Source organism: Sebastes umbrosus, chromosome 11 (genome assembly GCF_015220745.1).
Source record: "Sebastes umbrosus isolate fSebUmb1 chromosome 11, fSebUmb1.pri, whole genome shotgun sequence".
Classification (NCBI taxonomy): domain Eukaryota; kingdom Metazoa; phylum Chordata; class Actinopteri; order Perciformes; family Sebastidae; genus Sebastes; species Sebastes umbrosus.
This window is the reverse complement of record NC_051279.1, coordinates 6,674,450-6,701,082: the sequence shown is the minus strand read 5'-3', so window position 1 is coordinate 6,701,082 and position 26,633 is coordinate 6,674,450. Positions and strand designations below refer to the sequence as shown.

Genomic DNA, 26,633 nt, shown 5'->3' with positions numbered 1-26,633 from the left:
GCGGCGTGTGAGTCTTGTGGTTCAATACAGTGACTGATATTCTTTTCATTTTATATTTAGTCTGCGAGTTATGCACAGAGTCACAGATGACTCGTTGAACACATACGTGCAGCTATTTCAGATATGCTTCAAACACGTGCAGGCTTCACATGTTTATAATTCTTGGGGTACCGAATGAGCAGCTGTCAGTGGACCAGTAGGCTTCCTAATGTGGTGCGATGACCTTCATGACACCACAGTTACGGCATGCCTACTGCCATAAACTTAAAGCTTCAAGAATCTCTGAACATGTCTCTTCTATTTGGTCATTTTCAGTTTATTTTGTGCTCGCAGCTGTATTACAAATCAACAATAATATATTGTAACTTTGACACTGAAAATTCGGTTCATACGTTTTTCATTTAAACTAATGCATTGCATTTGAAATTGACGTGACCTTTAAAAGATTCTTATGTCTGTTTTATTTCTTTCGTGAAGCTTAATTTTTCTTTTGCTTCCATGACAAGTTTATTTTCCGTATTTTTTGTTAGTATAGTCTGTTTGTTAAAATGTTATGCTTATCCAACACTTATTCCGATGATTTAATTTCGGTCTGCAGCCTCTTAGTAGAGGGGGCTTAGTCGGTTGTTTTGGTCTTAGCCGACTAAGATTTCTTTTGTGGATTGGTCATTTTTCATGCTTTTTTCATGCTGAATGACTTATTTCCAAGAACCTTATGAGTACATCTCTGGTAAACACAAGATTTAAAGTGGTGCTTTTGTGTGATTCTTTGTGGTAAAAAATAATTTTAACCGATCTGTCGATTAAATTAACAAATCGATTAGTTGACAGAATGTTTGTGAGTCGACTAAAAATTTCTTTGGTTGAGGACAGCCCTAATTTAATTACATATAAAACTAAACATGCACATGTAAAAATTTAAATTAAAAATAATTTAAAAAGACAAAATCATGATCTATTTTTCCACGATCTTGAGAGTTTCTCCTCCACGCGGTCCAAGAATGCGCTGTATGCTTCTCTTCTTCGTCGGTGTCTCTGTGAAACAGACATTCAAATTTAGTTTTAATATAAGTGTAACTCCAAACGGTCTAAACTGTTGTGAATTATAAATGTCACCATTTCTGTTAGACTTAGTAATTTAAAATACAACACACAGCTTCAGTCAAGCAATGCAAATTAAGAAGATGCACAAGTTCCAACTTTACCTCCATAAAGCACCAGAAACCACTTGGTTTGTTGGTTTGGGTGGTATTTAGCTACATATAGATCTTTACTCTCTTAGTATAGAAAGGTGTAAAACGCTCTTGATACAGAACCTACAATATATGCCTCTAAAATGTAATCACAATAAATTATGAACTTTAGGACATTCCTACAGCACACAATCTGCATGATGATGACATGATTGTAGTATGAGCCCGGCCCCCTCTTGGGGCGGACAAAATTGAACATGGAAGTGGTTCCTTATGTAGATATGATGCCAAAAACACCACTGACAGTATATGAAGCTGATTTTGGAGGCCAGGACAGCTGAGGGAGGATGAGCTTCGCATCCCATCTGGGCTCCTCAGGTTTATACGTGTCCATCCTTGGCTTGGTGTCCCTTGAACATGAGAGTGACTCAGATCTAGTGGTCTGAACTGAAAAAAAAAAACATTCATTCATTCAGTCATTTGTGCTTAGATTGGTATTTGAAGATATAAATTAAAAAGGCCTTTGACTGAATAAGACATGTTCCACCATACTTAAACGGTCTTCTTTAAGTGAAAGCTAATTTCTATTTTCAGTACATATTAACACAAAATGCATTTGTTTCAATCAATGGCACAAATGAAAACATTCAGAATACTAAATTCTAAGACAAAGTTTCAGCCAAAATGATCTCAGAAAATGACAGAAGATGAAGTGAATTCCCTTACCAATGTCCAAGTGTTTTAATTTAAAATGCAGGTTACCCGGATCTCTCTCATATGTGGTAACTATGTCTGGAAGGTCCTCATTGAGCTGAAATCAGTGATACAAAGCAAGAAGTTAAATATCTTTTATGATATTCTTTTATCGTTTGTTTTTATCGCCATCTTGTGGTGAAATCAAACATTACAATCTACAAAGAAGTATGCTGTACACCGAGGTAAAATGAGTATGATCCTGCTTGCCTCTCTTGAATTCAGTCTGCATGACATGACAAACACACAGAAGAAGTTATAAAGTATATTTTGTGTTTGCAAACACTTACTGGTCTGAAGTCGTGTGGTTTGGGGTTCTTGTAAGGCCCAGAAAGGTACTTCCCAGTCTTAACAAACATCAGCTCAGATTCCAGAGCATCAGGAGGCCTGTAGGATCTGATGAACTTTGGAGACTCTTCTCTCTGGTGACTCTCATATAGAACAGTTGGTAGAAATATCCCAGTTCTCCTCTTTGTTTCACTTGGTTGAGGTACAGTTAGATTTGAATACGTCTTTCTTTCTTTCTTCTGTGGAACTGACAGAGATCTGTACAGTTTAAGAGAGAAATCTGGTGGCTTGATGCTCCACACGTCGCTGTGGATCTCAGTCTCGGGGAGCGTGAACCATTTGCCTCTTGCAACAGAGAGATGCTGACTTGCAGAGAATTGGATTTTTTCTTCAAAGCAGACTGAGGAGAGTGGATGCAACAAACTGTATGGAGCCATTTTGATAAAGGTATCTGCTTACCTTGGATTTCTTGGTGATATCTCCTTACAAATTTAAATCCACAGAGTTTGATCTTCTACTGTTTGTTCCAATGTCAGGAACACAGTGGTAGCCACAGGGGAAAGTAGCAGACAGAGGTGGCACAACAGTTGATTACAAACACAACACATAAAAAGTGCTGCTTGGTAACGAGCGCCTTTAGACTTCTTAACAAAAAGAATTAAGTTAAGTGGGCTGAGCTCAGTAGGACATTCAACAAAAGCAGGACCTTAGCAACAGTGCAAACAAAGTGCCCTCTGAGAGAAGGAGTCATGGCATCTTGAAATCTTTCATTTAAAGGAATATTGTTGCAGGTTGAATATTAATATACAGATACAGTAGATTACGTGTATTTATAATCTTTGTCTCGGTCTTGAAGAAAAACATCTTAATTGCATTTTTCACATTCACAAATCTGTCAGTGTGGAGACTCTTATATCAGAAAGACTTTATAGTGTGCCAGGATTTTACACAGTCACATTTTAGGGAGAAATTACACAGAGGCAAGGCAAGTTTATCTGTATATATAACACCTCTCAACAACGAGCCAATTCAAAGTGCTTTACATAAGCCATAAAAGGCATTAAGAAAAGGTCTAAAAGAAACACAAGACAATATAAAAAGACACATAAATGGGTTTTAAAAAGTAAAATAAAACATAAGATAAAAAAAATAAGATAAGCAGCACATGTAGAACATCTGAAACATGACAAGGGGGCCAAAACTAAACACTAAACATATCTTATAATGTTTCTTCATGTTAAATATTAATCTGAGTAAATATAGCTGTGAAATAAATGTAGTGCAGTAGAAGTGTAAAGTAGCATAAAATGGAAATACTCAAGTCAAGTACAAGTACCTCCAAACTGTACTCAATTACAGTAATTGATTATATGTGGCTAGGTAGTTATTTTCCACCACTACCGAAACAATTGTTTATGAATCTGTAATGTTAGGATAATTCCACTAGATGGCAGCATGTCATTCAGATGGTGGCAGTCAGAGAAAAGCTCAATGATTGGTTGGTATAAGTGCTACTTTAATCCATTTCCTTTCTATACTGGAGTTGTAAAGTTCAGACTGAGGCAGAGAAGATAAAATACTATAAAGACAGTAGGATTCAGTCGACGTTGAGAGGTTTCATGTAGACTGGGAGGACCCATGACTTTAGATGAATTTGAGAGTAGAGTATGCTGTTTGCGATAAACTGTCATTAACTCAGTGTACTTTACCAACATCATGAATGCTTACAGTCTCCAGCAGCAGGCCTGGATTTCTTCCAGATTCATGGAACAGAACACTGTTTAATGTCTGTAATCGCTGCATATTGTAAGACATTTTTACTGACTAAACCTCCAAGAAAAGACAGGGAAATAGTCTGGAAAGAATATATATCTATATACATATAAAATAACTGTACAATATATATTTTCCTTTATTTTCAAGATGGTGAGATGTTGAAGCAACCTTTCTTTCAATGTTGGATTTTAAATATGTTACATGCGTCTTCTTAAAATGTCTCTGGATGCTGTTTATGACTCATCATTGAGATTTAAAACTGGTGATCCCGTCTCTATACATCATTGTGATCTTTATCAAAACGCGGCTGTCTTTTCTTTTATTTTAGGAACTGAATATCGTTATGTTCGTAGTATAGGTTTCAGAAAAATAGATGAGCAAACATCTCATGCAGATACAGCAGCACCAGCATTAGTTCGAAACATTTGTGGATAAGTCTGGCATATAAAAACACTAAAATAATGTGATATGGTGTAAAAATATTTTCACACAAGTTGTTGATTGCTGTAAACAGGAAGTACTGAGTCTGAGTCGCTAATATTTTTCTTACTCATACATTTTTGTTACATAAGTTATAACAACGTATTACAAGAATCCTAACTTGGTCTCTCTTAGTCTCTGTATTGTTATATAAGAGGTCATTATAGAAGAAAAAACAGTTACATCAGAGGTCATAGTTGTGATTTACAGGAGCCAGACAGTGAGCAGAGGGGCTCCCTTATGTAGACAGTTGCTGCAGCAGTCACTTTGTTTGTACCGACTCGGACAGCTGACACAAGGGGGCAAAGGCAACAGGAAACCCGAGCTGAGACCAAACAGCGCCTGTGAAGGAGCTGACCTAGCCGCCCCTGTTAAACCAGGAGCTGCCACCGTCAGAGGCTCCTCTCGACATCTGGCCCCTCAGCTCTGTGTCTGAAAAACATTTACAGCCACTGTGCAGTCAGTGGCTCGGCCGAAACAATTACAGGAGTCTTTTGTCAGACGCGACAGCCCCGAGATGCTGCTTTTGCCCCTGCCTTTCAGTGGCCTCAGAGATGTCTCTATGTCACTGTGACAACTTGTTTGGAGCCTAATTGCATTGTTGTTTGAACACTGGGAGAAAAGGTAACGCAGATAAATCACGCTGTAACACACAGAAGTTGTAAATTATGGCTACATAACTGTTGAAGGAAATAGAAACAAGCTGAAACAGATTATCTAAGTCTGAGCTGAGGCTCAGCTCCTCCTTCCGGCTGACTGTGTGTCAGGTCCTCCATCTGCTTTTACTGTTGTTTGAGCACCGTCACTGAGGAGAGCGGATTTTTGGTTTCTGCCATCGCTGCCCATCCCAGCAGATCAGAGGATCTTCCTTCCTTCCTTCCTTTTCCTCTTTGCTTTCATTTCGGCTCAGACAGAGCAGAATGTATACTGTGAAACAATGAAATGTGATAAATCAGGAAATGCCATGAATGTGGATAAATCACAGTCTTACATTTGGCATTTTGATGTGTCATTTTATCATGTATTGACATTAGAAGGTGCTTTTACAGTGCAGCTTTTCTCTTAACTTCCAATTGAACTTTCAAGTGATTCCCCATTTCCAGAGAGTAGGAAATCACAGTGCCTAGAACAGGAAATAGTCCCAAAACCTGAAAAGCATCAATGTAAACATTATGAAAAGACAAAAGGCACAAGTCCTCATACAGTACATCTAGTTTTGGTTGAAATTTAAATTTAAAATGTCGTCCAATTTGTTGAAAACACTACTTTTGACAGAATTTAAAGGCACAGAAAACTCCTTTTCATAATCAGCTTGTTATTATGAGCGATAGGGTCGTACGTGAACACGCTGTTTTCAGCCAAAGTCAAAGCAGTTAAACCGTTTTTGTTCTCTTCATACTCTACTATGCCTGTTAAAAAGGTTTGACACATCATCACTGTTTTACTTTCTGTTTTAGTTTTCTGTTTCTCATGGTAAACTCACATTTAACTTCTTTTATGACTGTTACAGTAAACAGTTAACTCTGATAGGATTTGGGCATTTAGCTTGTCACTGGATCAGAGACTGTATAGACAGTGTCTGGGTTAGGGTATGTGATGATGGGAGGCTGGATGTCGGGGGTTGAGGCAGGAATAGCTTGTGTCATGACCCAGCTGCTCTGAGGTCACATTTGTCCTCTACAGTAACTAAACACAAAGCAGTTCCTTCTGCAGCAAAACAAACCCACACTCAGCAGTTCTCGCGTGTTATGTGCTCTCCACAGGTGGAAAATACATTTAAGTACATTTAACAGTACTAAAATACTGAAGTACTGTTACTTTACTTAGGTATTTCCATTTGGATAGACTTTATACTCGTCCATCATCTCAAGTCTGACATCTGACAGCTCAAGTTACTTTGTCCCATCTTTCATCCTTTCTTTTCTTTGAGTCAAATTCAAATAAGCTTTATTGGCATGAATGTTAAGGTTACATTATTGCCAAAGCTAAATTACACATTATTGAATAATTGCATTTCACACAAGAAATAATCACCATATACCAAATACATTTTAAACATACATTATTTTACAGATGTAATCAATCAGAAGCATGTTCAGAGTTTGTTGTCTATTTATTTCCACCATCAGATGATCTAAAAGTTGAAAATGTAAAACTAAGCCAAACCAGAGATTCAAGGCTTTTATCCAAACAACCAAATGTACTCTGTTCTTCTTCACAATGAGTAATTTTACTTCTGATGCTCAGGTTCCATTTACTAATATTTGTTTACTTTTTCCAACTGTGGAATCGTCACTTCTGGGGATTTACGTTGTTGTCTGGAGAAAGTTGAACCCAAATCACAGTGATATGGGTTCAACTTTCTCCAACATACCACCTGAATGATTTACATCAACCTTTACTTCCGCTTTCAGCACTTCTTCCACCACTGTTGTTGCCAAAACATCATGCACGTGTTAGCCAAGACACAGGCTGAGGAGTGATTACATGTTGTTGTCCAAATCTTCTCCACAGGGGTCCAACAAAGAGCTTAGGACCTAACAAAAAGCACTTTCACCCTTTACTGAACACCAGTAGCCTCAGGTGGGCTGTAAATCAGAGACTTGTGCTGAATTATTCATTTCAACTTATGTTTTTCTTTTTTTTTGTCATGCAGGTGATGGAGCGAGAAACAACAGCAAGGAAGAGGTAACTGGAAAAGTGTGTTCTTGTTTAGACTTTTAAGAATGTGGTGGTTTTGGACCTTTGGTTTAGGGCTGATTTATCTGGGCTTGAATCACTTTCCTGTGTTTCTCTGCTGCTTGTGTGCACTTGAAGTCTTTTAAGTTGCACAATCAGTTTTCCTGTCAGTGGTGGAGGTTAAGGTAATTATATACAGTTTGCATTTCCTGCATCATTTAGCTCATATCACATTTCCTAGGGGACACTGCAGTGCTGCCATTTCTCCCACGTCTGCACAACTGATTATAATGAGAGAAAATTGCACAAAATGAGCTCATGTGTCTAGTTTAAAGTATCAAACGAGGCAATTATCCACATTTATTTACTACTTCTCCCTCGATGTAACTTGAAGGCTACAAACTCATATATGTCATGTACTGTTTATACGGTCACTTGATGTAGATGTTTTCCATCCGGGAGGCCGATTGAGATTTAATTGCTGGTTGTGTAAGAGCAGACAGGAAGAGAGTGGGTTTCTACCTGATGGCTATACCAGGCTCTGAGCAGGTCGATGGTCCAGGAGATTTATGAGGGAGGGGTTATATACCTCCTCCGCATGGGAGTCCAACAGACGGGCGTCTCACCAAGACAGTCAGGCACCTCCGTGTTGCACTGGGAGAAGACGGTCTACGACCTGCACAGCTGTCAGCTTCCCATTGGTTCTCTCTAGACCTGCAGAAATAATTATCCAAAGCTCTATTCGTCGTTAATCACAGAATATTGTCTTACTGACTTTATTGGAACTTCACGGTTTCCTTAAACAGTCCACTTTATAGTGCTGATACATAGCTAAATCATCAGTCTGAGTTTGAAAAAATGACCATACTTGTTAAAGAAATTACTTTATTTGTTCATTTCCCCGATTGAATAAGCAAAATCGACTTGATCAGCGAATCAGTGAATCAACAGAAAACTAATCAGCAGCTATGTTAATAAATGATTTATCATTTGAGTGACTTTACAAGAAAAAAATGCCAAACATTTGCTGGTCTAAAATGGGAGTATTTCCTGCTCTTTTTTTTTGTTTTATATCATTGCAAATTGAATAACTTTGGGTTTAGGACAAAACTCGACATTTGAAGATGTCATCTTGAGCTCTGGGAAACTGTGATGGGCATTTTTCATTATTTTTTTTAACATTTTTACATAGACAAAACGACTAATCAATTCATTGAGAAAATAATTGGCGGATGAATTAATATTGAAAATATAGCCCTAAATTGTTGTACGGTACAAAACATTAGAAATAAAATCTGAATAATTTGAAGACTGCATGGGAGAATTGCAGCATCTCATCTATCTTTGTAGCTCTCGTCATTTTAGCATATAACTGACTTCAAAATAATACATTTTATTTCCTGCTTTTTCTACTCTTCATCTAACATCCCTGAGTGAACCAGACACTGCATAAAAAAGCATAACTTTTTTCAAAATACCTCCAGAATTAAAAGAAACTTTACAATACAAATTGAGCCATCACTTTCTCTGGCTCTTATCTCCTCTTCTGAAGAGATCATTTTCAGGTCGTTGACAGAACAATCAGCTCCAGCTCCTCAGCTCCCGCCAGTGAAACTTTATCTGTGAGTAGCACGGCTGCTGTTAAAGCGTGAGAATGGAAACTAGCAGTTTGGAAAGGACCTGACTATCTGGCTTATCCAAAATTCCACTCTTTGGCTGAAGCCGTTTCCATGAAAAGTGTAGCATGTGGGCCATCTGTTTTAGTGGTTTGGAGTGTTGACTTATAAAATATAACTGGCTGGTGAATGATTAGAGCATCAGTCTGCTTTTTACCCCTTTAGAAATGGAAAAAACAGAAACCATTACAACATGCAGATGGATTTACAAGCTTAACTCCATTCAGATAATTGATTTTAATTTGCTCTGAGTAACAGAGCGCCCACAGTAATTAGATGAATGAAGTTGTGTCAAATGTGTAATGTTTGGATAGTAAAGAGATACAGAAAACAGAAGCCTACAGAAAAAAAGTAGTTTAGGTTTATGATGCTTCTCCCTGGTTCATCTCTCTGCATATAGGATATTATGATGTAAAGTTTGAGCTTTGCAGTTTAGTAGTTTTACTGTAGATGCATATTGACCTTTCACCTTTTCCTATAAACATCCTGATAGTCAAAAGTACATTTTTGATTAGTATGTCAAAACCTGATTTCACAGAAATTTTGAATGGCCAGAATTTAAGTATTGTTTATGTTTTTGTCTGATTGACTTATTCAATTTTAGGCTTTTTTTATTGGTATTATGGTAAGTCCTCACATTTGCTTTGTTGTTGTTTAGTACCCTATTGTTTAGAGCTGCAACGATAGCTGATTATTCCATTAGTCAATCGACGGAAAATTGTTCGTCAGCTAATTTGATAATCAAAGAATTGTTTGAGTAATAAGAGCAAAGCAAATTGGACCTTTGGTTGGACAAAACAAGCAATTTGAAGACACTTTGGGAAATTGTTTTTCACTCAGTTTTTTGTGACATTTTGTTGATCAAACATTTCCTCAGTTAATAGTGAAAAGAATTGGCAGATTTATCTTAATCGTTAGTTGCAGCCCTATATTGTTTAATACATATGGCTTTAGCGTAAAATAATTAGTTTTCCTGTTACATAACCAAGTATGAAAGCAAACAAAATCACCAATGTCAACACAGAAAGCTATTTGAAGACATCACCTTGGGCTCTGAGCAGTGGTGGAAGAAGTACTCAGATCAAGAAATACCATAGTCTAAAAATACTCCATTACCAGTAAAAGTCTTGAATTCAAAATGTTACTTAGATATTAAGTAAATAATCAAAAGTAAAAGTACTCATTATGCAGGATGGCTCCATTCAAAGTGTTATATTATTATAGAATATTATAATATTCTGTTGTTATCATACATGTAAGAGCATTTTAATGTTGTAGTTCGTCAATGTGAAGCCATCTTTTGATACCTGGCTTACTGGATATATATATATATATATATATATGTGCATTTTATTTTTACCATATTTCTCTCAGAACTGTAAGGGAGTAGAAGTATATAGTAGCATAAAATGTAAATACTCAAGTAAAGTACCTCAAAATTGTACTTAAGTACAGTACTTGAGTAAATGTACTAGTTAAACTCCACCAGTGCCTCTGGGGACATGTTATGTTCATTTTTCACTATGTTCTGATGTTTTAGAGATTGAACAATAATCGATTACGTAAATAATTGTTAATTGCAGCCCTGATCTTTCAGAATAGGAGCCAAGTGTTTCCTCGTGGTGCTACTCGTGCAGCTCAGTGGCAGATGTGTGCAGATGTGTGTGTGGAAGAGGTGTGCTGGGTCATGAGAAGGTGTACCGCTGATGCTCCTCCTAACACACTGCAGGCAGCAGTCTGTGGTCAGCCGCTGCTGCAGTCCGGCGTCTCGGATCAGCCGACAGCCGCTCCGATCACTCCGATCACTCTCAACACAGAGAGGCTTCAACACACCGCGACTATACCTCCGGAGTTCATCCCCCAGCTTCTCTTGCTTTTAACGGAAACGACTTACTGCGCTCCTGTTGCTCCTGTTGCTCCTGTTGCAGACGGAGAGAGAGAGGATTTTCGGTAAAAACGGTGCCAGTGCTGTTTGGTTGTAAAGTAGCGCGCAGGACGCTGCAGGACGATGAGACTTGAAACCGTTTTGAAACTTCTTCCGTGCGTTGTGTTTTTACTTCCTAACGTAATGCACGCTCAAACAGGTAAGATCACCCCCTCTGAGTGATACACACATCTGAGTTTGACTGTTTTCATGCGGTACAAGAGCTGTTTTCACTAATGTAATGGACAAACATCATGTTAAACTATTCTCTGCCTTTTTCCTCAGTAAGAAAAATAATTTACAAACCACAAATGGGATTAAAATTCAAATATAATACACCAAAGAGCTCCAGGTCTGCAGATTCCTCTGGTATAGTTTTTTGAAGCTGACACCTTCTCATCCATCATGTAACTGTCATCCAAGGCCACATACCTCCAAGTCTCATGGTCAGAGCTTGATGTATTTGTGCTGTCATGGAAAACAGAGACGAAGCAGGTCTCAGTTTTTTCACCCACATGGGTTGTTGGCTCTCTCTCTCAGGACAGGCAGACATGATGTCAGAGTTCCTGTCCAAGCTGATCAGGACTGAAGCCACCAGGTGTTGAGAATGAAGGATGTCTATTGGCAGCTTTGACAGCTCCTGTCGTCTCCTTCGGGCGACTCGTCTGCCTGTCACCGCTGTGGCAGACTCAGTCAGACTTTAAATTCACATTTGACCTCAAACTGACGAGTACGAGTTTTCTTAACATGCTTATCATAAGCAAAAGAATGATGTTTCCAACAGCTCTTTACCACAGGCTGATGAATACCAAGTACTTCCTCCCTTTATGTTACAACTCTTGTGCAACCATATCTTAAACATCAGAAACCATCACAAACTCTGAGAAAAGCCAAGCCTTCTTCAGCTAATTACCATTTTCTTTCACTTCATTCATTCAGCTTGACGTTGTGTTCATGTTAGCAGATCCCTTGTTGGGAGAGAGGGTTATCACCTCTGCCATGGAGGTCATGTTTTATGTTTGGTTTGTTGTCTGTTTGTCAGCAGGATTACGGAAAAAACTGCTGCTCCAATTTTCATGAAACTTGGTGGAAGTGTGTAGCATGGGCCAAGGAATAACACATTCAACTTTGGAGCACATTCCGAATCACAGGGTGGATACACGCATTAATTTTCACTGATGGAAACAGCATTGCCGTAGGTCTGCACTCTCCGAAAGCCCTTCTAGTTTTGTTTTGTTTTACCTTAACCAGTCATTATTAGCAAGCGACTTTTATGTCCCGCTAACGGTGGAGATACACCAAATCCGGCCAACAAATGGAAAGACATGGTGGAACCCAAAACGGTTCGGTTTGCTCCGGGCTGGTGGGCGGTGCTTGGTTTTCGCTTGACTATTTTCAGCATGGCAACTTTCTAATTTTACAGCTAAACAGTACACTAAAATATGTTTTTGAAAACATTTGAGAAGAGAAATAGGCATTACAGTAACAGAATCTTCATATTTGGACAGCACTGTTTGAAGGTTTGATTGGAGTTTGTTTGCTCCGGCCGATGTGCAAACTGCGCCTGTGGGTGGCTTGTCACAAACTTTCTAATTTTACAGCTAAACAATACACTAAAATATATTTATGAAAACATTTGAGGCAAGAAATAGACAATGCAGTAACATCATATTGATTCATATTTGATCAGCATTGCCTAGTTTGACTGTTTCATGAGCCTGCTGCCTTGCGATTGACGGACATCATTTGCTCAACACTGAGGTTGAGTCATGATCATGCAAATTCAGATACAGTGAATGGTATATCAACTCGCAGAGCCGTATCCATCATGCAACGCGTGGCTGGATCTCCTGCTCTCCATAGAAAAAGAAAAGGATCCGTCGACTTCATATACGTCAACAGATTTGGTGTATCGCCACCTTAACATTTTCGATTGACACAGAAGCTGTATTAACGGTTGCTATGAGCAGTGATTTTAACATTTTTCTCATCCATTAATATGTTGATTTCCTGTAAGTTGACTCACAACAGTGCGTGCAGCTGCATCAGTCTCATCTACACTTGTCGCCGTTCTTCTGTTGCTATATTTCATGAATGTAGCTCGGCAGCTACAGTAGCTATGTAGGAAGATGACATCCCAATCTCAACTTCCCCAGGGCCCCTAACAGGTGAATTCAGCCCCGTCAATGAGAATTCATCGTAACGTCTTGATCCTCTTTTACTCATTCTTGTAGACTCTGTCCATTCTCAGTTTCACACATGGAAATGTGGTCACAACAAAACACTGCAGTGTCATATCCAGAGGTTTCCTTGACATGTTACTTGGTAAAAGTTTGAAAGATGTTTTTTTTTATTTTATTGGCTGTTCTAGTGATTACAAAGCACTCAAACTGTGTGTTTAAGAGTCCTCCTTTAACCTTTAACCCGCTGACCTCTCCTCTCTCTGTAGCAGTTTTAGGACTTCCTTCCACTCCATCAAAGTTTTAATGCAAAGAGGATGTCTTTCATTTGGATTTTATTTTTTTTATGAACCACACTGAGGATTTACTTTGGAATGATTCAAAGAAATAGTTTCCCCCCTGCTTTAAATTCACATTTGACCTCAAACTGACGAGTACGTGTTTTCTTAACATGCTTATCATAAGCAAAAGAATAAGAATAAGCTCTTTACCACAATGATGAATACCAAGTACTTCCTCCCTTTATGTTACAACTCTTGTGGAACCATATCTTAAACATCAGCAGTCACATCCTGCTGGGAAGACCCATTAATAATAATGCGTTTGGCTCCAGCTCAGGTATTCATCGGAGAGGTACTTTGCTGAAACTGTTTTCCTCGTGCTGGTGTTTCAAGGGTCTGGTCATTGTGATAGTTTATAGGCCAGAGAGAAGATGTGGGGGTTCATTTGTTGTAGTTAAAATCTGTAAACTGCAGATTACATACCTGTCTATGACGTCTAATATGTAGATCAGGACTGAAGCGACCAGGTGTTGAGAATGAAGGATGTCTGTTGGCAGCTTTGACAGCTCCTGTCGTCTCCTTCGGGCGACTCGTCTGCCTGTCACCGCTGTGGCAGACTCAGTCAGGCTATCACCTTTCACTTGACCTCTCAGGTCAGGGACAGAAAACTTTGCTGTCGTGCAAAGAAGCTGGCCGGTACTTCTTGGTTACAGCTTGGATCTTTTTGTTTCCCTCTGCTCTCACTTTTGTGGTGGTATGCAGGGATGGTAATTAGCACCAGCCACCAGCCACCAACCAAATGCTGGTAAAATATGCAAGTGGCTGCTAGATTTGCTTCACTCACCAGCCAAGAAAACAATGGTAATCTATTGAGTGGCTGGTGGACAAAAAAGTTAATTTCCAATCCTTGCCGTATGCTTTATGGTTATGTTTTAACTTCTATGGTCACATCCATGTATTCACTATTTTGTGCCATCATGATTTTGTCTTATGAAAGAACAGTTATCACTCTTTCCTATCAGGCTGTTGTCTCTGTAAAAGGAGCCTACCTGTTGTCATCCAGACTGACCTTTCCTGGACCTGCTCCAGGTTTTCCATCACGTAAAATATAATTTCTTTAAGAAACTGTTGTATTGAACGTTGACTCAAGAGGAGGCTCAAGGCAGGAAATGGTGGCAGTCATTTTTGTGGAGGAACATCATCACAACTTTCTTGAACTTCACATGCGATGAGGGTTTTCATGAGGCAGTAACATCTTCTGGTTGGCCAGATGGACTTAAAAGAGGCCAAAACTCCCTGACGAAGACCATGGATGACCCTCATTGGTCTCACAATAAAGTTGTTCTTTATACTTCCGTACCTCTTGCGAGAGTAGGATTGGTTGGTTGCGGTTTGCGAACGCTTGAAAGCCAACCCCAGATTCACTCTCGTTTCGGAACGAGCTTTGTCCACTTGGCGTTTCGCCTCGCTATATTTTTGCCGCCGTGCCCACCATTTTCGTAGCGGTCTGACACCTCGCTATGCTTTTATAGAGGTTGATGCTTTGAAATGTCCCAAATATAGCAAAATAAATAAATGAGAAAATACAGGCAGAATATCTCTGCAGATACGGACACCACCACAAACTTCCAGTGGGTCATCAGTGATGTTTGAGAGGGATTATTTTTGTATCAGTCCATACTTTTTTTTTTTTTTTTTTAAGGAAAGTCCTACTCATTGTGCCTTAGGGATCACTGAAGTAGGTGAAATCTCTCCTCTGGCCAGATGAACTTTAGCAGCAAATTTCATCATGCTTTTTTCCTTTGTTTACTTCACTGTCACCGGTGTGAACGAAAAATGGATCCCCGTGCACAGGCCAGCCCTGATCCTAGCTTGGCTTGAGGCATCCATATATTTGACAGTGACAGTCAACAAAGGCTCTGGCCTGAGGGGCATCTGGGCTTATGCCTGGAAGACCCGCATAATTGAATCCCGCTGCATTTCTTGGCAAGACCTGCCCTGCGTAAGTAGTTGAGGCAGAGACGATTGGTTGAGGTTAGGCATTGACCTCGACTGGTTAGGATAGCCCATTGGTCAGGGCATAGGACCTGAACACATCGGGCTACCGATACCATGGCGAGCATTGATGCATGGCCAATCCTAGCGCTTGAATGCTACGCAGGGCGGGTCTTGCCAAAAAAAAGCAGCGGGATTCATAATAACACAGTAGGCCCATTAAATAATCTATCCATGGTCAATAACCTGTATCTTCATAAGAACTTGCATTTTTACCCACATATGGTATTATGTCATTTTAGGAAGATGGACAAAAACACAGTAAATACTGGAACGTCCTACATGTTTGAACAGTGGTTTAAAGGCTTCTAAGGAACTCAAGTTGTTTATATGGAGATGAGAGCATTGGTGTCAAACTTAAATCAGTCTAATTAATGCAAGAGAGCTCCCCTGAATCAGCTGTTTCCTGACACCTCTACCTGCTCCTGATGATGGTTTTAAAGTAAAACCGAGAGCAATATGGAGCTCTATTTCTGGAGTAACTCTACTGTTATATCTTCATCATTGTGTATGATGACATCTGCATGAAGTAGGTATCCATCAGACACCATGATCAAGGCTGAAATGTTGGTGTGTCAATAATTTATAGATAATATGTAATACTTATAATGTTTATATACAGTATATACTTCGTACATAAATTGTTTTTTTCATTGCTGGTATTTATACAAAGTTTTTATTATCACTGTGAAATATTCCTGAAATGAGTTACACATTTTTCATATTTTCATGTCTTCTTAGTATTTGCTAGTGATGTGGTAGCTGGTTGTTTTTAATCCAACAGGTCAGTTTTGTCTGTGCAAAATCATTGTAGTCATCAGTAAATGTATTCATAGCCTAAATGATCAAATCAAGCTCTCTCTGTCATGTCAGTGCATTTCACGGTCTGTGTGCAAACCTCAGAGCAGCACCAGACCTTTTTACCAGCTTTGAAATTCAATTTGAAATGTTTATCTTGAATACAGAGCAGCTGGACGGAGGATGTCCACAATTCACTATTTGTCCTGCAGAAAGCCTTCCATACATTTGATCATCGGTGTTGACAGTCTTGGTGTCCATCCAGTGCTCATGTTGTCTCTCTGGCTGGACTTGCAGAGCTCCCTCCAGAGTGTGCGCCGGGCGGCCACTCCATCCTCCAGGACCCCTACCGCAGCACCACCTTCAGCTCCAGCTGGCTGCAGCAGTCGGCCCTGCAGGACTTCATCTGCGACCACTCCCTCTCTCCGGGCTGGTACCAGTTTCAGATCTTTGACAAGCCGGCCAGCATGCCCACCCAGTGTGTGGAGGTAAATGATCTACATGTGTTGTGTATCTCTGTCATACAGTATATGAACTAGCAGGGATATTTAGTAACATTAAGGGCTGCTTCATTGTCGATTATTTTCTCGATTAAACGATTATTTGCTTGATCTATAAAATGTCAGAAAATGGTGAAAAACGTCAATCAGTGTTTCCCAAAGCCCAAGATGATGTCCTAAAATGTCTTAATTTTGTCCACATCTTAAAGATATTCAGATTACTGTCATAGAGTAGAGAAACCAGAAAATATTCACATTTCAGAAGCTGGAATCAGAGATATTTTACTCTTCTGCAGACCGCTCCACTGCAACTTCAGCACTATTTTTGCTTTGTTATGCTTAATTTATATCTTTTATTTATACGATAAAGCTTGCGCAGAGTTCCCGCAGAGATGGTTTGCGGAGCTCGCAGAGAGCTGCAGAGACGCGCCATGCACCTCCTGAAAAATGTGTCTACGCGCCATTCACCGCGCGTCCAAATCAAAAAGAAATGACACGCTGTGCGCAATCTGCATCAGTACTATATTTACTTGGCGTGCGTGAGAGGCACCCACACAGAATGCGAAGGCGCACAGCTGCAGGAGTATAAATCAAGCATTAGTAGCTTCACCTCATCAGTCTTTGGCTTCAAGATAATTAGTCAAGGACTCCAAACCGTCAAACTTTGAGCTACGAGTTTACCTCTCTAACCCTTCAGCTGCTTCAGCTCCTCAGTTGCAGCAAAGATGTGGTCATTGTGCACGCAAAAGTCAAATTTTGTGTTGAGACGATGCAAACAATTTCCTTACCAGTGGTTTGGAGAGAGATTTATCCATCTTGCAAAGAAAATAAATCTGGATAAATTCTCTTTTATTCTCTTTTTTTTAAATTTCTTTTGCGGAAATTTTTTTTAATTTACAGTTCAAATGTTGGCACAAAGAAATTCCAAGTCAGTCAAGTCAGATTTCAATCATCCCAGTGTTTCTTAACCGACTGTGACCTCAGTTGAAGGTCGTAAAATTCTCATGACCCCTGCATTTTCATTTTATCACCTCAATCACTTCTGTATTTTCTTTTTTTCAGAAGCATGCGGTGAGGATGTGTTGATATATTCCAAATGTTAACTTTAGTTTTTTTTAATTACAAACTTCGGTCTTTGAAATCTTTCGAGACCCCGTGTGGAGAAACTCTGAAGTGGCCTCTCTGTTCCACCTGAGTCATTGTGTCAAAAAATAAGATGCGCATGTGTGCAAGTATGAATACATATGTGGACACACACAGTTATCAGTGTGTGAGTACATATTTATGAAGGAGAGTGCAAGGAGAGCTGGAATGTGTCTCATTTCCTGCGTGCGTCCTGCTGTGAGGAGCCTGCAGGATCCATCTGAAGTGTCAGCCTCCCTCTGCCCTCCCAGGGCATCGCTGCTCTCCCTGGGTGATAGATATCCACAGAAGTGGGCGAAGGAAGGGAAGAGAGGATCGCTCTTAACATGTGTTACATAATAAGGCGATGTCTTTATGATGATGGTGGATAAACGGCTAGATTTCTCAGAGCAAGGATTTTTTTTAAAAGGGGAATAAACTGCGACAATAAGTGTTACAAATTAGCATTAGCTATATTAGCTAAAAGTGAATACTTATATAGCCAGGTTTCCACCAAGAAGCTCCTGGTAATTTTAGTCCAAGGGCTATTTTTTAAGAAATGAAAAGGTTCCTTCGGTCCATTGTTGTCTGCGTTTCCATAGCGGTCTAAAGACCTGCAAAGTTTAGGCAAATTACGTATGAAAAAGTAACTTGACATGGGACGAGGGCTGCGGATGGTCACAGGTTGAAAAAAGAAAATGTTGGGTTTTGTCTCACTACAACGATATTTACTGCTGCGTAGTATTTACTGATCTACGGTGGATGTAATGAATGAAAGGCAGAGGAGGAAAATGAAACTAAGAGCATCTGTCTCCACAGTAAATCATCTGTTGAGTGTTTGATGGTTAGAAAATACGTCTTCACAGCACATGTCGCGCTATCTGTCTCTTCTACCGCTCGCCCTCTCGGCTCGCTCATGCGATTTCTCTCTCTATTTCTCTGTCTGTTTTAAAATGAGTCGGGATGCCAACAGGAAAGCCTAACTTTACTTTCAATGTTATAGAACAAAGAGAATGTCTCCCCTCATACTAAAATGTCCTAAATCTATAGTAGAGTTTTATTTGTCATGTACTCATACAGGATGTGCAGTGAAATGTAAAGTGGCAGTGCTCACGAGATGTGCAAAACAACATCAACTGTACAAATATTTTAAAAATGTAGTAAAAATTGTAGGGGCAAAATTGTAGGGGCAATGGCAATATTGCCCCTTCCTTGTGTGTTTCACCAATCAGCGACAGTCATCCTTGCAAGCTCCACTCCGAAAGTTCCTGTACTTTCAGAAAGTACTAGCCCCCAACTAGCGGCCTTTTTTGGGGTAAAATGTGTCCAGAAGTTAATTTAAACCCTGGTCTCTGCTGTCAAAACGCAATGAATTCCTCTAAAGGTTCCTAGTTACGGGGGGAGGTTCCTGAGGTGATTTCTATTTCTCTTTATTATTCCAAACATTTTTATCCGGTGCTGAGAATAGCAGAATCTTTCATAAATATGTGATGTTTCACCTTAGTACAGCAAAGTAACTACAGTGAGAATGTGTGCCCTGATGTTCTCCCCTCTATCTCTTTCTAAACATCCAGGTGAACCACTGTGGGACTCAGGCTCCTGTGTGGCTGTCCCTGGCTGACGGTGAGTCCCTGCCGGGGCCCCTGGAGGTGAGGCAGCTGACGGCCTGCGCTGCCTGGCAACTCTTCCCGGGCACCAGCAAAGACTGCTGCATGTTCCGCATTCCGGTCACCGTCCGCAACTGTGGAGACTTCTATGTTTACCTGCTCCAGCCTACACAGGGATGCATGGCATACTGCGCTCAGGGTATGTCACAACAGAAAGCTCTTCAGATTGCAGTATCGAGCTTATACCATGACCAATTACCAAACAAATAAAAGATCTGTATTCAAATGAATGTGTTTAGCCAGTTCAGTCCAGAGTTTGTTTCACCTCGGAGGGTTAAATGGTTATACAGCGCAATGCAGATGTCTTGTTGCCATTGTTACCTGCAGGTTAATATACATTTTGCACTGATTTAGAAAGTTAAAGGGTGGGTCAATTATTTTTTATTTTTTATATCATCATAATTTAATCATCATCATTCAAATTTTGGTTGAAGTATGTATGTTCTATAGCTCTCTTCAAAGCCACCAGACTTCATAACCTTATTGATTAGCTTAATGGGGTAACCTATGTCATGGCTTTTTGCGACTGAGTGGGCGTTTCCATTTGAAAAAAATGGAAAAGAACACAGATGGACCTGCCCTTTAAGCTGTTGATTGATCTATGTTTGAGGTGTCCTCCTGTTATATGACTCTAACAGACAAATGGAGAGTGTGATTGTTGCTTGCCAACACCTTCGAGACAGCTCACGTCTGCTTGATGTAAATATGAGGATGTATTTTCTAGATCAGATCTTAGAAACAAACTCACAGAGTCTCTTCTCTGCCATGTAATAGAATCCTTATAATTAAGTATCATTGTTGCTCTCCTATCTATCTTATTAGAGATGGCGGACACTTCACCCACAGCGTCGCTGAGCTGCGGCCCTGATGAGGTGAACGTCGATGGAACATGTACAAGTGAGGATCCTGCAGCCGTGTTTATGGCGTACGCTTGTCTCCTCATGTTAGGTCAAAGACCGAAACAATCAGGAGGTCAGGGACTTGCCATGCGGTCAGGAATGCACCGTCGGCCCCCTCACCGCTCCTCTTAATGAGCTGAGCATGTGTCCCGGCGTCCGCTGGGCCCCGTCTCCATGGCGACGGCCCTCAGCCAGGTCGTGAATTACGCCATGGCAGGTTTTGGGAAGCTGGCAGAGGTGGAAAGGAGGAGGGAGGTTTAATTAGAGATAGATGAAATATCACTGTTTTAAATAATAGAATCCAGCGTGCTATGATTCCCAAGCTCTCTTTTCTACTTTTGAATTCAGAGAGAAGGGTTTGTTGAATATTTGAATATTTAGAACTGCTCACTTACATGAATTCATGTCCCTCAGCTTATGCTACCTTCCTCTGCATACAGCTCATACTGCATTTGTCAGTCATTACAAAGTTAATTTAGATGTAGGAGTGGGGCTTGCTTTGTCATTAAATCCACCTGGAATGGAAATGATCACCAGTCTCCAGCCAGATGTTAGTAAATGATGTGTTTATGATTGGCACACTATATAAAGCTACTGTACATCGCCTGGGTTAGGGCTCTCATTTTTTCTGACAACATTAAATATAGATTATATGGCAAAAAAATACACAAACACCTGAACAAAGTAGATAAAGTAAACCAATATGTGGTAGTTGAACATCTCGTTCCAAAACCATGGGCATTAATTTGTTGCTAATAACAGCCTCCACTCCTTTGGGAAGACTTTCCTCAAGAAACTGAATGGGGTTGAAGTCAGGGCTCTGTGCAGGCCAGTCCAGCTCCTCCACACCAAACTGGGAAAGCCATTTCTTTATGGACATGGCTTTGTGCACAGGGCCACTATCAAAACAGTTGCCACAAAGAGCTCCCTTAATTGGAACTAAGGGTCCTAGCCTAAACCAAGAAGAACAGCTCCAGAAGCTACTCCGAAAGTACAGGTTGTATGGAGTCAAGGTGTCCACATATGTTTGGCCATATACTGCACTGTATACTCGCACCAATTGATGAGGTTGAAAAGGGAGCCTGTGGGTGAACAAACCCTTGTATGAGGAGGTTGAATGAAATGTTGAGCCAAATTGCAGACTATAGATTTCATTTCACCTTGACATAAGACAATGATGTACATTTACTATACAATATGCAACCTTGATTACTTAATAAAAGCTCTACAGCGGTATTAGCTTTCTTTTCCACCTCTGTTGTGATGTTTGCACTGCCAACATGCAGAGAAAAAAAAGGATAAATATCACCTAATCTAACACACACATGTCAGACTCCTCTAATCTACCCACTCTCTCTGCCTCTCTCCTGTCAGCAAAGCAGCCTCCTGCTCCATTTGCACCAGTGATCGTCTCAGAGGTGACAGGAAACGCCGTCTACCTGAAGTGCAGCTTCGGGAGCAGCTCCAACAGCTCGCTGGGTTACGTGGTGGCCTGGTCCCGCCTCTCACCTGAGGGCAGGAAGGAGGAGCTCAAACAGGAGACCACCATCCAGACCTCCGCCTTCATCGAGCTGGACGGCTTCAACCTCCGTCTGGGGGACAAGGTCAGTTTCAAAATGAGTTCTACTCCTTGTTAAAAAGTGGACTAAAGGGTCCATTTTCTATTGTAAAAGACAAGAAAGGTAATAAATAGAGTATAGAATTAAGAGATAACAGAACAACTACCTCACAGATATATCAGTATATTCTTCAACATCCAATTAACAAGCTTTACACTAAGGGAAAATAGACATATAATGAACATAAAACTGATAAATAAGATGGAAAAGAACAAATATGAGTACCAGCACAGCATGCACATACACATCAATAAACACTGCAGCAGCAGCATCAAAGGATCTCCATTCTCTTCTACTCTGTTCTTTCTACATCAGTGGTGGAGATTTGAATTTTTAAGACAATAACTGTTAAAAAAAGTATTTTGCCTCCAGTGCACTCTCTACCGATCGGCGCCTAAGTCTCTGAGGCTATAAATATCCACAACAGAACCTACTTTTCCAGACGGACACAGACTCACCACCAGTCTCACTAACCGTAGGCTAATGAAAGCTAACAGTCAGGACTGACTTAACCTCATTCCAGGCTTTTATTCATGAAAGGAGGTGTTACTGGAATGGGAATAAATTGGAATAATTTATTCCAATAGCCCTAATAATAATTGAAATAAAAACAGATGAACCAAAAGGGAATCATTCTGATATTTGAACGTTTTTAGACAGGTGGGAGAAAATTATATAATAACTAATAGTGAAGGCCAGCCCAGCATACGAACATCTGGTAAGAAAAAAGAACAAATGGATCAGAACATTTTCAGTAGAGCACTCCTACGTCAATCCACTTCCCATTCTCCTGGAAATAAGACTTGCTGTGTAAATCAAAGATTTTGTGACTGAAGCTATTATTGAAACCTGTCAACATGTCGTTTTGTTTTACTGTGCGCTGGTCGTGTGTGTGACCTGGCCCTAACTATAAAACCTTTTATATACCCAGGATTTTTCCCTTTTATTTGCTCTGTGGTTCTTTCTGTTCCTTCTCTCTCTCCTTTTCTCTCTCTCTCTCTCTCTCTTTACAATGTAGGCATAACAATTCACATTTTTTTCTTTTTTTTTAAGAAAACAAATCTCTCTCTCTCTCTCTCTCTCTCTCTCTCTCTCTCTCTCTCTCTCTCTCAGATTTACTGCTCCAGCTCCAGTTTCTTCTTGGACTCGCCAGACGTCCGTGGTGCTTCAGTGGAAAGTCAGGAGTTCTTTGCTGGCATTATGGTATATCACAGCAATCCAAAGTTTTATAACTATGCATGTGCTCTTGATGCAGTTCTATACTTTTGATTGCATTTCTGTGTAGTCCTGTCTGTTGGTTTTTATTATATTCCTGTGTGCATATGTATACTTACGCAGAAGAAAGTTACTGTATATAGTTTGCCGTATATATTTAAAGGAATATTTCAACATTTTGGAAATTACAGCAATTCTCTTTCTTTCAGATAGTTATAAGAGAAGATTAATATACCAATTTCATGTCTGTGTGTATGGAGCTAGAGCCAGGAGGCAGTTAGCTCAGCTCCTGCCGCATGCCTGTCTCAAGGCCAGGGATCTGTACCTACGACCAGATAGAAGCAGTGCCAAGAATGGGTTGAGGGAGTCGTGTGCTATGGTGTGTGCTCTGTGCGTAATGGCTTTGCTGTTGAGGTCTGAGAGGCCAATAAATTTGGAGGCGTGTGATGCGTAGGAGTTTGTTCCTATTGGAGGAAGTTATCATGGTGAAGAAACAGGGGTAACAATAGAGGAGAATGGGTTAAATTATACTTTTTTAGAGCAGCAACAGAAGGTGGGGGCAACAGGAAGTGCTCTGAGTTTGTGAATGGCAGAGTCTTTATTGGCAGCGTTTGTGGATGTCAGTGGGTTGTTGTTCAAAGCTAATTTAGATTTTGTCATTCAAGCCTGTTGTCTGATGTCAAAATTTCACTGGCTGTAGTAATTTTGTTTTTGTCCAAGAGATATGTCTTTGCCTACAACCTCTCCTTCTGAATGCCATGTGTTTGTGATAAAGTGTCTATGTACAAAAGGGCTGATCGGTTTTATAACTGTTTTGTGCAGCTAAGACCGGAGGTGAGCAGTGTATCTGAAGATGGGAGGCTGTATGAGCTGGTGGTTGAGAGCACAGTTCCTATCCCGTGTCTGGACGAGTCCTCCTCCTCTACAGAGCAGTGCACTCTGTCTCTGCAGCTCAGCACAAGCAATAAAGGTGAGGACTTACAGCGAGATAATGACACATTTATTTTTCTGTTATATCGTCATGCGAGTAAACCGCACCTCATTCCTTGTTGTGTTATAGATGAGGGTTTGTTGAGTGCGGATCTGTCTCTGTCCTCCTGCGTGGTGGACCTGACCCGGGGCCCCTGCAGGGACGGGGTTTGTGGCCGAGCTCTGATCCACTTCAGCCCCGTCACTGACTTTGTCAAAGATGGCAACAGGACGACTCAGATCTCCGTTAAATCCATCGTCACACAGAACTTTCTCTGGAATGGATACTCACCAGAACCGGTTGAGGTAAACAGAATAAAACGCTTCCGGTAGAATTTAAAAAGTTGTTATTTTGTGATACATTGTTGATGGTTTATTAATTCATGTGGTTTGGATTTTTATTAGGGCTGTCAATCGATTAAAATATGATATCGCGATTAATTGCAGATACAGACAACCCCACACACTGCTAGTGGGTCATAAGTGATGATTGAGAGGGATTATTTTTGTATCAGTCTATACATTGTGTTTGTAGTAAAATCATACTCATTGTTTTTTTAAATATGTAGTGGAGAACCAACTGTACATTCCTGTACTGTAATCATGTATCCTGAGTATTTTTATTTTAAATATGAATTAAATTGATCTGTCATTTCAGATAACAGTGAAGGATGTCCCCTCAGCCTACTGCTACTCCTTCACTGATCCTCACATCATCACATTTGATGGCAGGTACTTCAGTCTCTTATTCAGCTCATCAGGAAACATTTATATGTATCATAAACTGTACTTTATTGAATTGTAATTTAATAGCTTTCAGCGCTGTAATATGATCATATCTAATGATCTGTAAAACAATGTTTTTCTCTGTTTATTTACAGGCACTATGAGAACTACCAGGTCGGCACCTTTATTCTCTATAAGAGCATTTTGAGGCCGTTTGAGGTCCACGTTCGTCAGTGGGAGTGCGGCAGCGTGGTGCACGTCGCCTCGTGTGTGTGCGGTTTCGTGGTGAGGGACGGCGGTGATGTCGTCGCTTTTGACATGTGCAACGGAGAGATGGGTGAAACCAAACCTCACCTGTCTGTGAAGAACAGAGACTTGAGCAAGAGCGGCATCCGCATCACGGAGTCCTTCCAGGGACGCAAAGTCACGGTGAGCGAGGACGAGTCTGCAGATTACTAAAACAATAAACAGTACAGCTGAATTCATTTAGTTACATTCTATATTATATATATATATATACTCTTTACACATAGCTTCAAGTTCTTAAATAATACAACTTTTTAGAACAAACAACATGAATATATCATTCAATTAATTATGTTGCTTAATTTTGACAGCATGTGTATATTTTACATTATTACATTATTATATCTTTACCAACACATACACAAATAAAAATCATTGTATTTTTAGGGGGGAAAAAACAATAATATTTAAATTAGTTATGACATTAATGTATGTTTTTCATGCAGCACACAATTTAATACCAACTTAACAACCCACCCATTTACCTGCAGAACATTTTCAAAAATATTTGAAACTGCTTGGAAACATTAAAACTGAGGTCAGAGGAGAATTGAGAAGAAAAACTCAAAGACATCACAAACATGCTTGAGAAGGACCAAAGGGTGTTCTTGATGTATGGTTTGACATACTCGTGTAAAATGTAGCTGGCTGCTTGTTGTTGAAGATGCTCTCTTTGTTCATGTGCTGGTCGTGAATCTTTGACTGTTGGCAGATGACCTTCTCGTCGGGAGCGTTTGTTCGTGCAGACGTGTCTGACTGGGGAATGAGTCTGACGCTGAGAGCTCCCAGTTCAGACCGGAGCCACACCGAGGGCCTGTGTGGGACCTACGATGGACAGTCAGACAACGACTTCCACTCAGCAGGGGGCGCCAAACTGGAACATCTGCGCGCTTTTATCTCTGAATGGAGGTCAGTGTTTTATAGAGTGACGTAAATGTCAGTTGACACAAAAGTTTTGGTATCGGTTGTTAGGAGCAGTTAATGTTTTTTACATTGATCAGAGGCATATGCAGATTTAAAGGGACAGTGTGTAGGATTTGGCGGCATCTAGTGGTGTGGCTGCTGATTGCAACCAATTGAATAACCCTCCGCTCGTTCCCCACTTTACAAGACTGCGGGAACGTGAACTTCTGAGTGCAAAACTGTGGTTGCGCCATTGGCCTCGCTCAGAGGCCATCTTTACCATGATAACACTACTTTGGGAGCAACGGAAGTCAGACAGCGGCTGACAGTAGCACGGTTTCGCACTCTGCGGCTCACGTTTGTTGCCATTTTTCATGAATGTACCTAGGCAGCTAACGAGCTATGTAGGGAGAGGACATTTAATCCTGCCTAATAAACTCTGATTGGTCAATTGTTAGTTGACCAATCAGAAACAATCAATTGTTGTCTTCATGATTAGTCGACTAATCAGTTTTTTTTCCGGTCTTTAGTCGATTAGTCTTTTTTTAATGCTTTTTTCATGCTGAATGATATTTCCAAGAAACTTATGAGTACATCCCTGCTAAACACAAGATTTAAAGTGGT

The 26,633-nt window shown here is 40.2% G+C and overlaps 2 protein-coding genes across 6 annotated transcripts in view; one reads left to right on the top strand and one right to left on the bottom strand.

Annotated features, from left to right (window-relative positions):
- LOC119497035 (von Willebrand factor D and EGF domains) overlaps positions 1 to 26,633 on the top strand; it is a 47,265-nt gene that overhangs the window by 2,654 nt on the left and 17,978 nt on the right. The window contains exons 1-13 of one of the 5 annotated variants that reach the window (XM_037784807.1): positions 2,546 to 2,681; positions 7,147 to 7,178; positions 10,443 to 10,929; positions 16,381 to 16,571; positions 19,280 to 19,511; positions 20,195 to 20,269; positions 21,646 to 21,875; positions 23,004 to 23,093; positions 23,928 to 24,075; positions 24,166 to 24,380; positions 24,733 to 24,806; positions 24,956 to 25,229; positions 25,819 to 26,015. In XM_037784807.1, the coding sequence (XP_037640735.1) occupies positions 10,854 to 10,929; positions 16,381 to 16,571; positions 19,280 to 19,511; positions 20,195 to 20,269; positions 21,646 to 21,875; positions 23,004 to 23,093; positions 23,928 to 24,075; positions 24,166 to 24,380; positions 24,733 to 24,806; positions 24,956 to 25,229; positions 25,819 to 26,015 (1,802 nt within the window). In that variant the 5' untranslated portion in view covers positions 2,546 to 2,681; positions 7,147 to 7,178; positions 10,443 to 10,853. Of the gene's footprint in view, positions 1 to 2,545; positions 2,682 to 7,146; positions 7,191 to 10,442; positions 10,930 to 16,380; positions 16,572 to 19,279; positions 19,512 to 20,194; positions 20,270 to 21,645; positions 21,876 to 23,003; positions 23,094 to 23,927; positions 24,076 to 24,165; positions 24,381 to 24,732; positions 24,807 to 24,955; positions 25,230 to 25,818; positions 26,016 to 26,633 lie in introns of those variants that run through there. The other 4 variants (XM_037784806.1, XM_037784810.1, XM_037784808.1 and 1 more) reach the window with 4 other exon arrangements.
- si:dkey-30e9.6 (uncharacterized protein LOC564083 homolog) lies at positions 808 to 2,679 on the bottom strand. The gene is made up of 4 exons (XM_037784811.1): positions 2,237 to 2,679; positions 1,920 to 2,004; positions 1,498 to 1,640; positions 808 to 1,035 (listed from the first exon to the last, which is right to left on the bottom strand). The coding sequence occupies exons 1-4, from the start codon at positions 2,669 to 2,671 to the stop codon at positions 949 to 951; spliced, it is 750 nt and encodes a 249-aa protein (XP_037640739.1). The 5' UTR covers positions 2,672 to 2,679; the 3' UTR covers positions 808 to 948.

Excerpts from the sequence above, each read along its gene's own strand:
- si:dkey-30e9.6 (XM_037784811.1), bottom strand. The coding sequence starts at position 2,671 with ATGGCTCCATACAGTTTGTTGCATCCACTCTCCTCAGTCTGCTTTGAA. Across the intron at positions 2,005-2,236 it reads AACCACACGACTTCAGACCA|CTCAATGAGGACCTTCCAGA; the intron begins GTAAGTGTTTGC and ends CACTGATTTCAG. Across the intron at positions 1,036-1,497 it reads CAAAATCAGCTTCATATACT|AGACACCGACGAAGAAGAGA; the intron begins GTCAGTGGTGTT and ends TCTGTTTCACAG.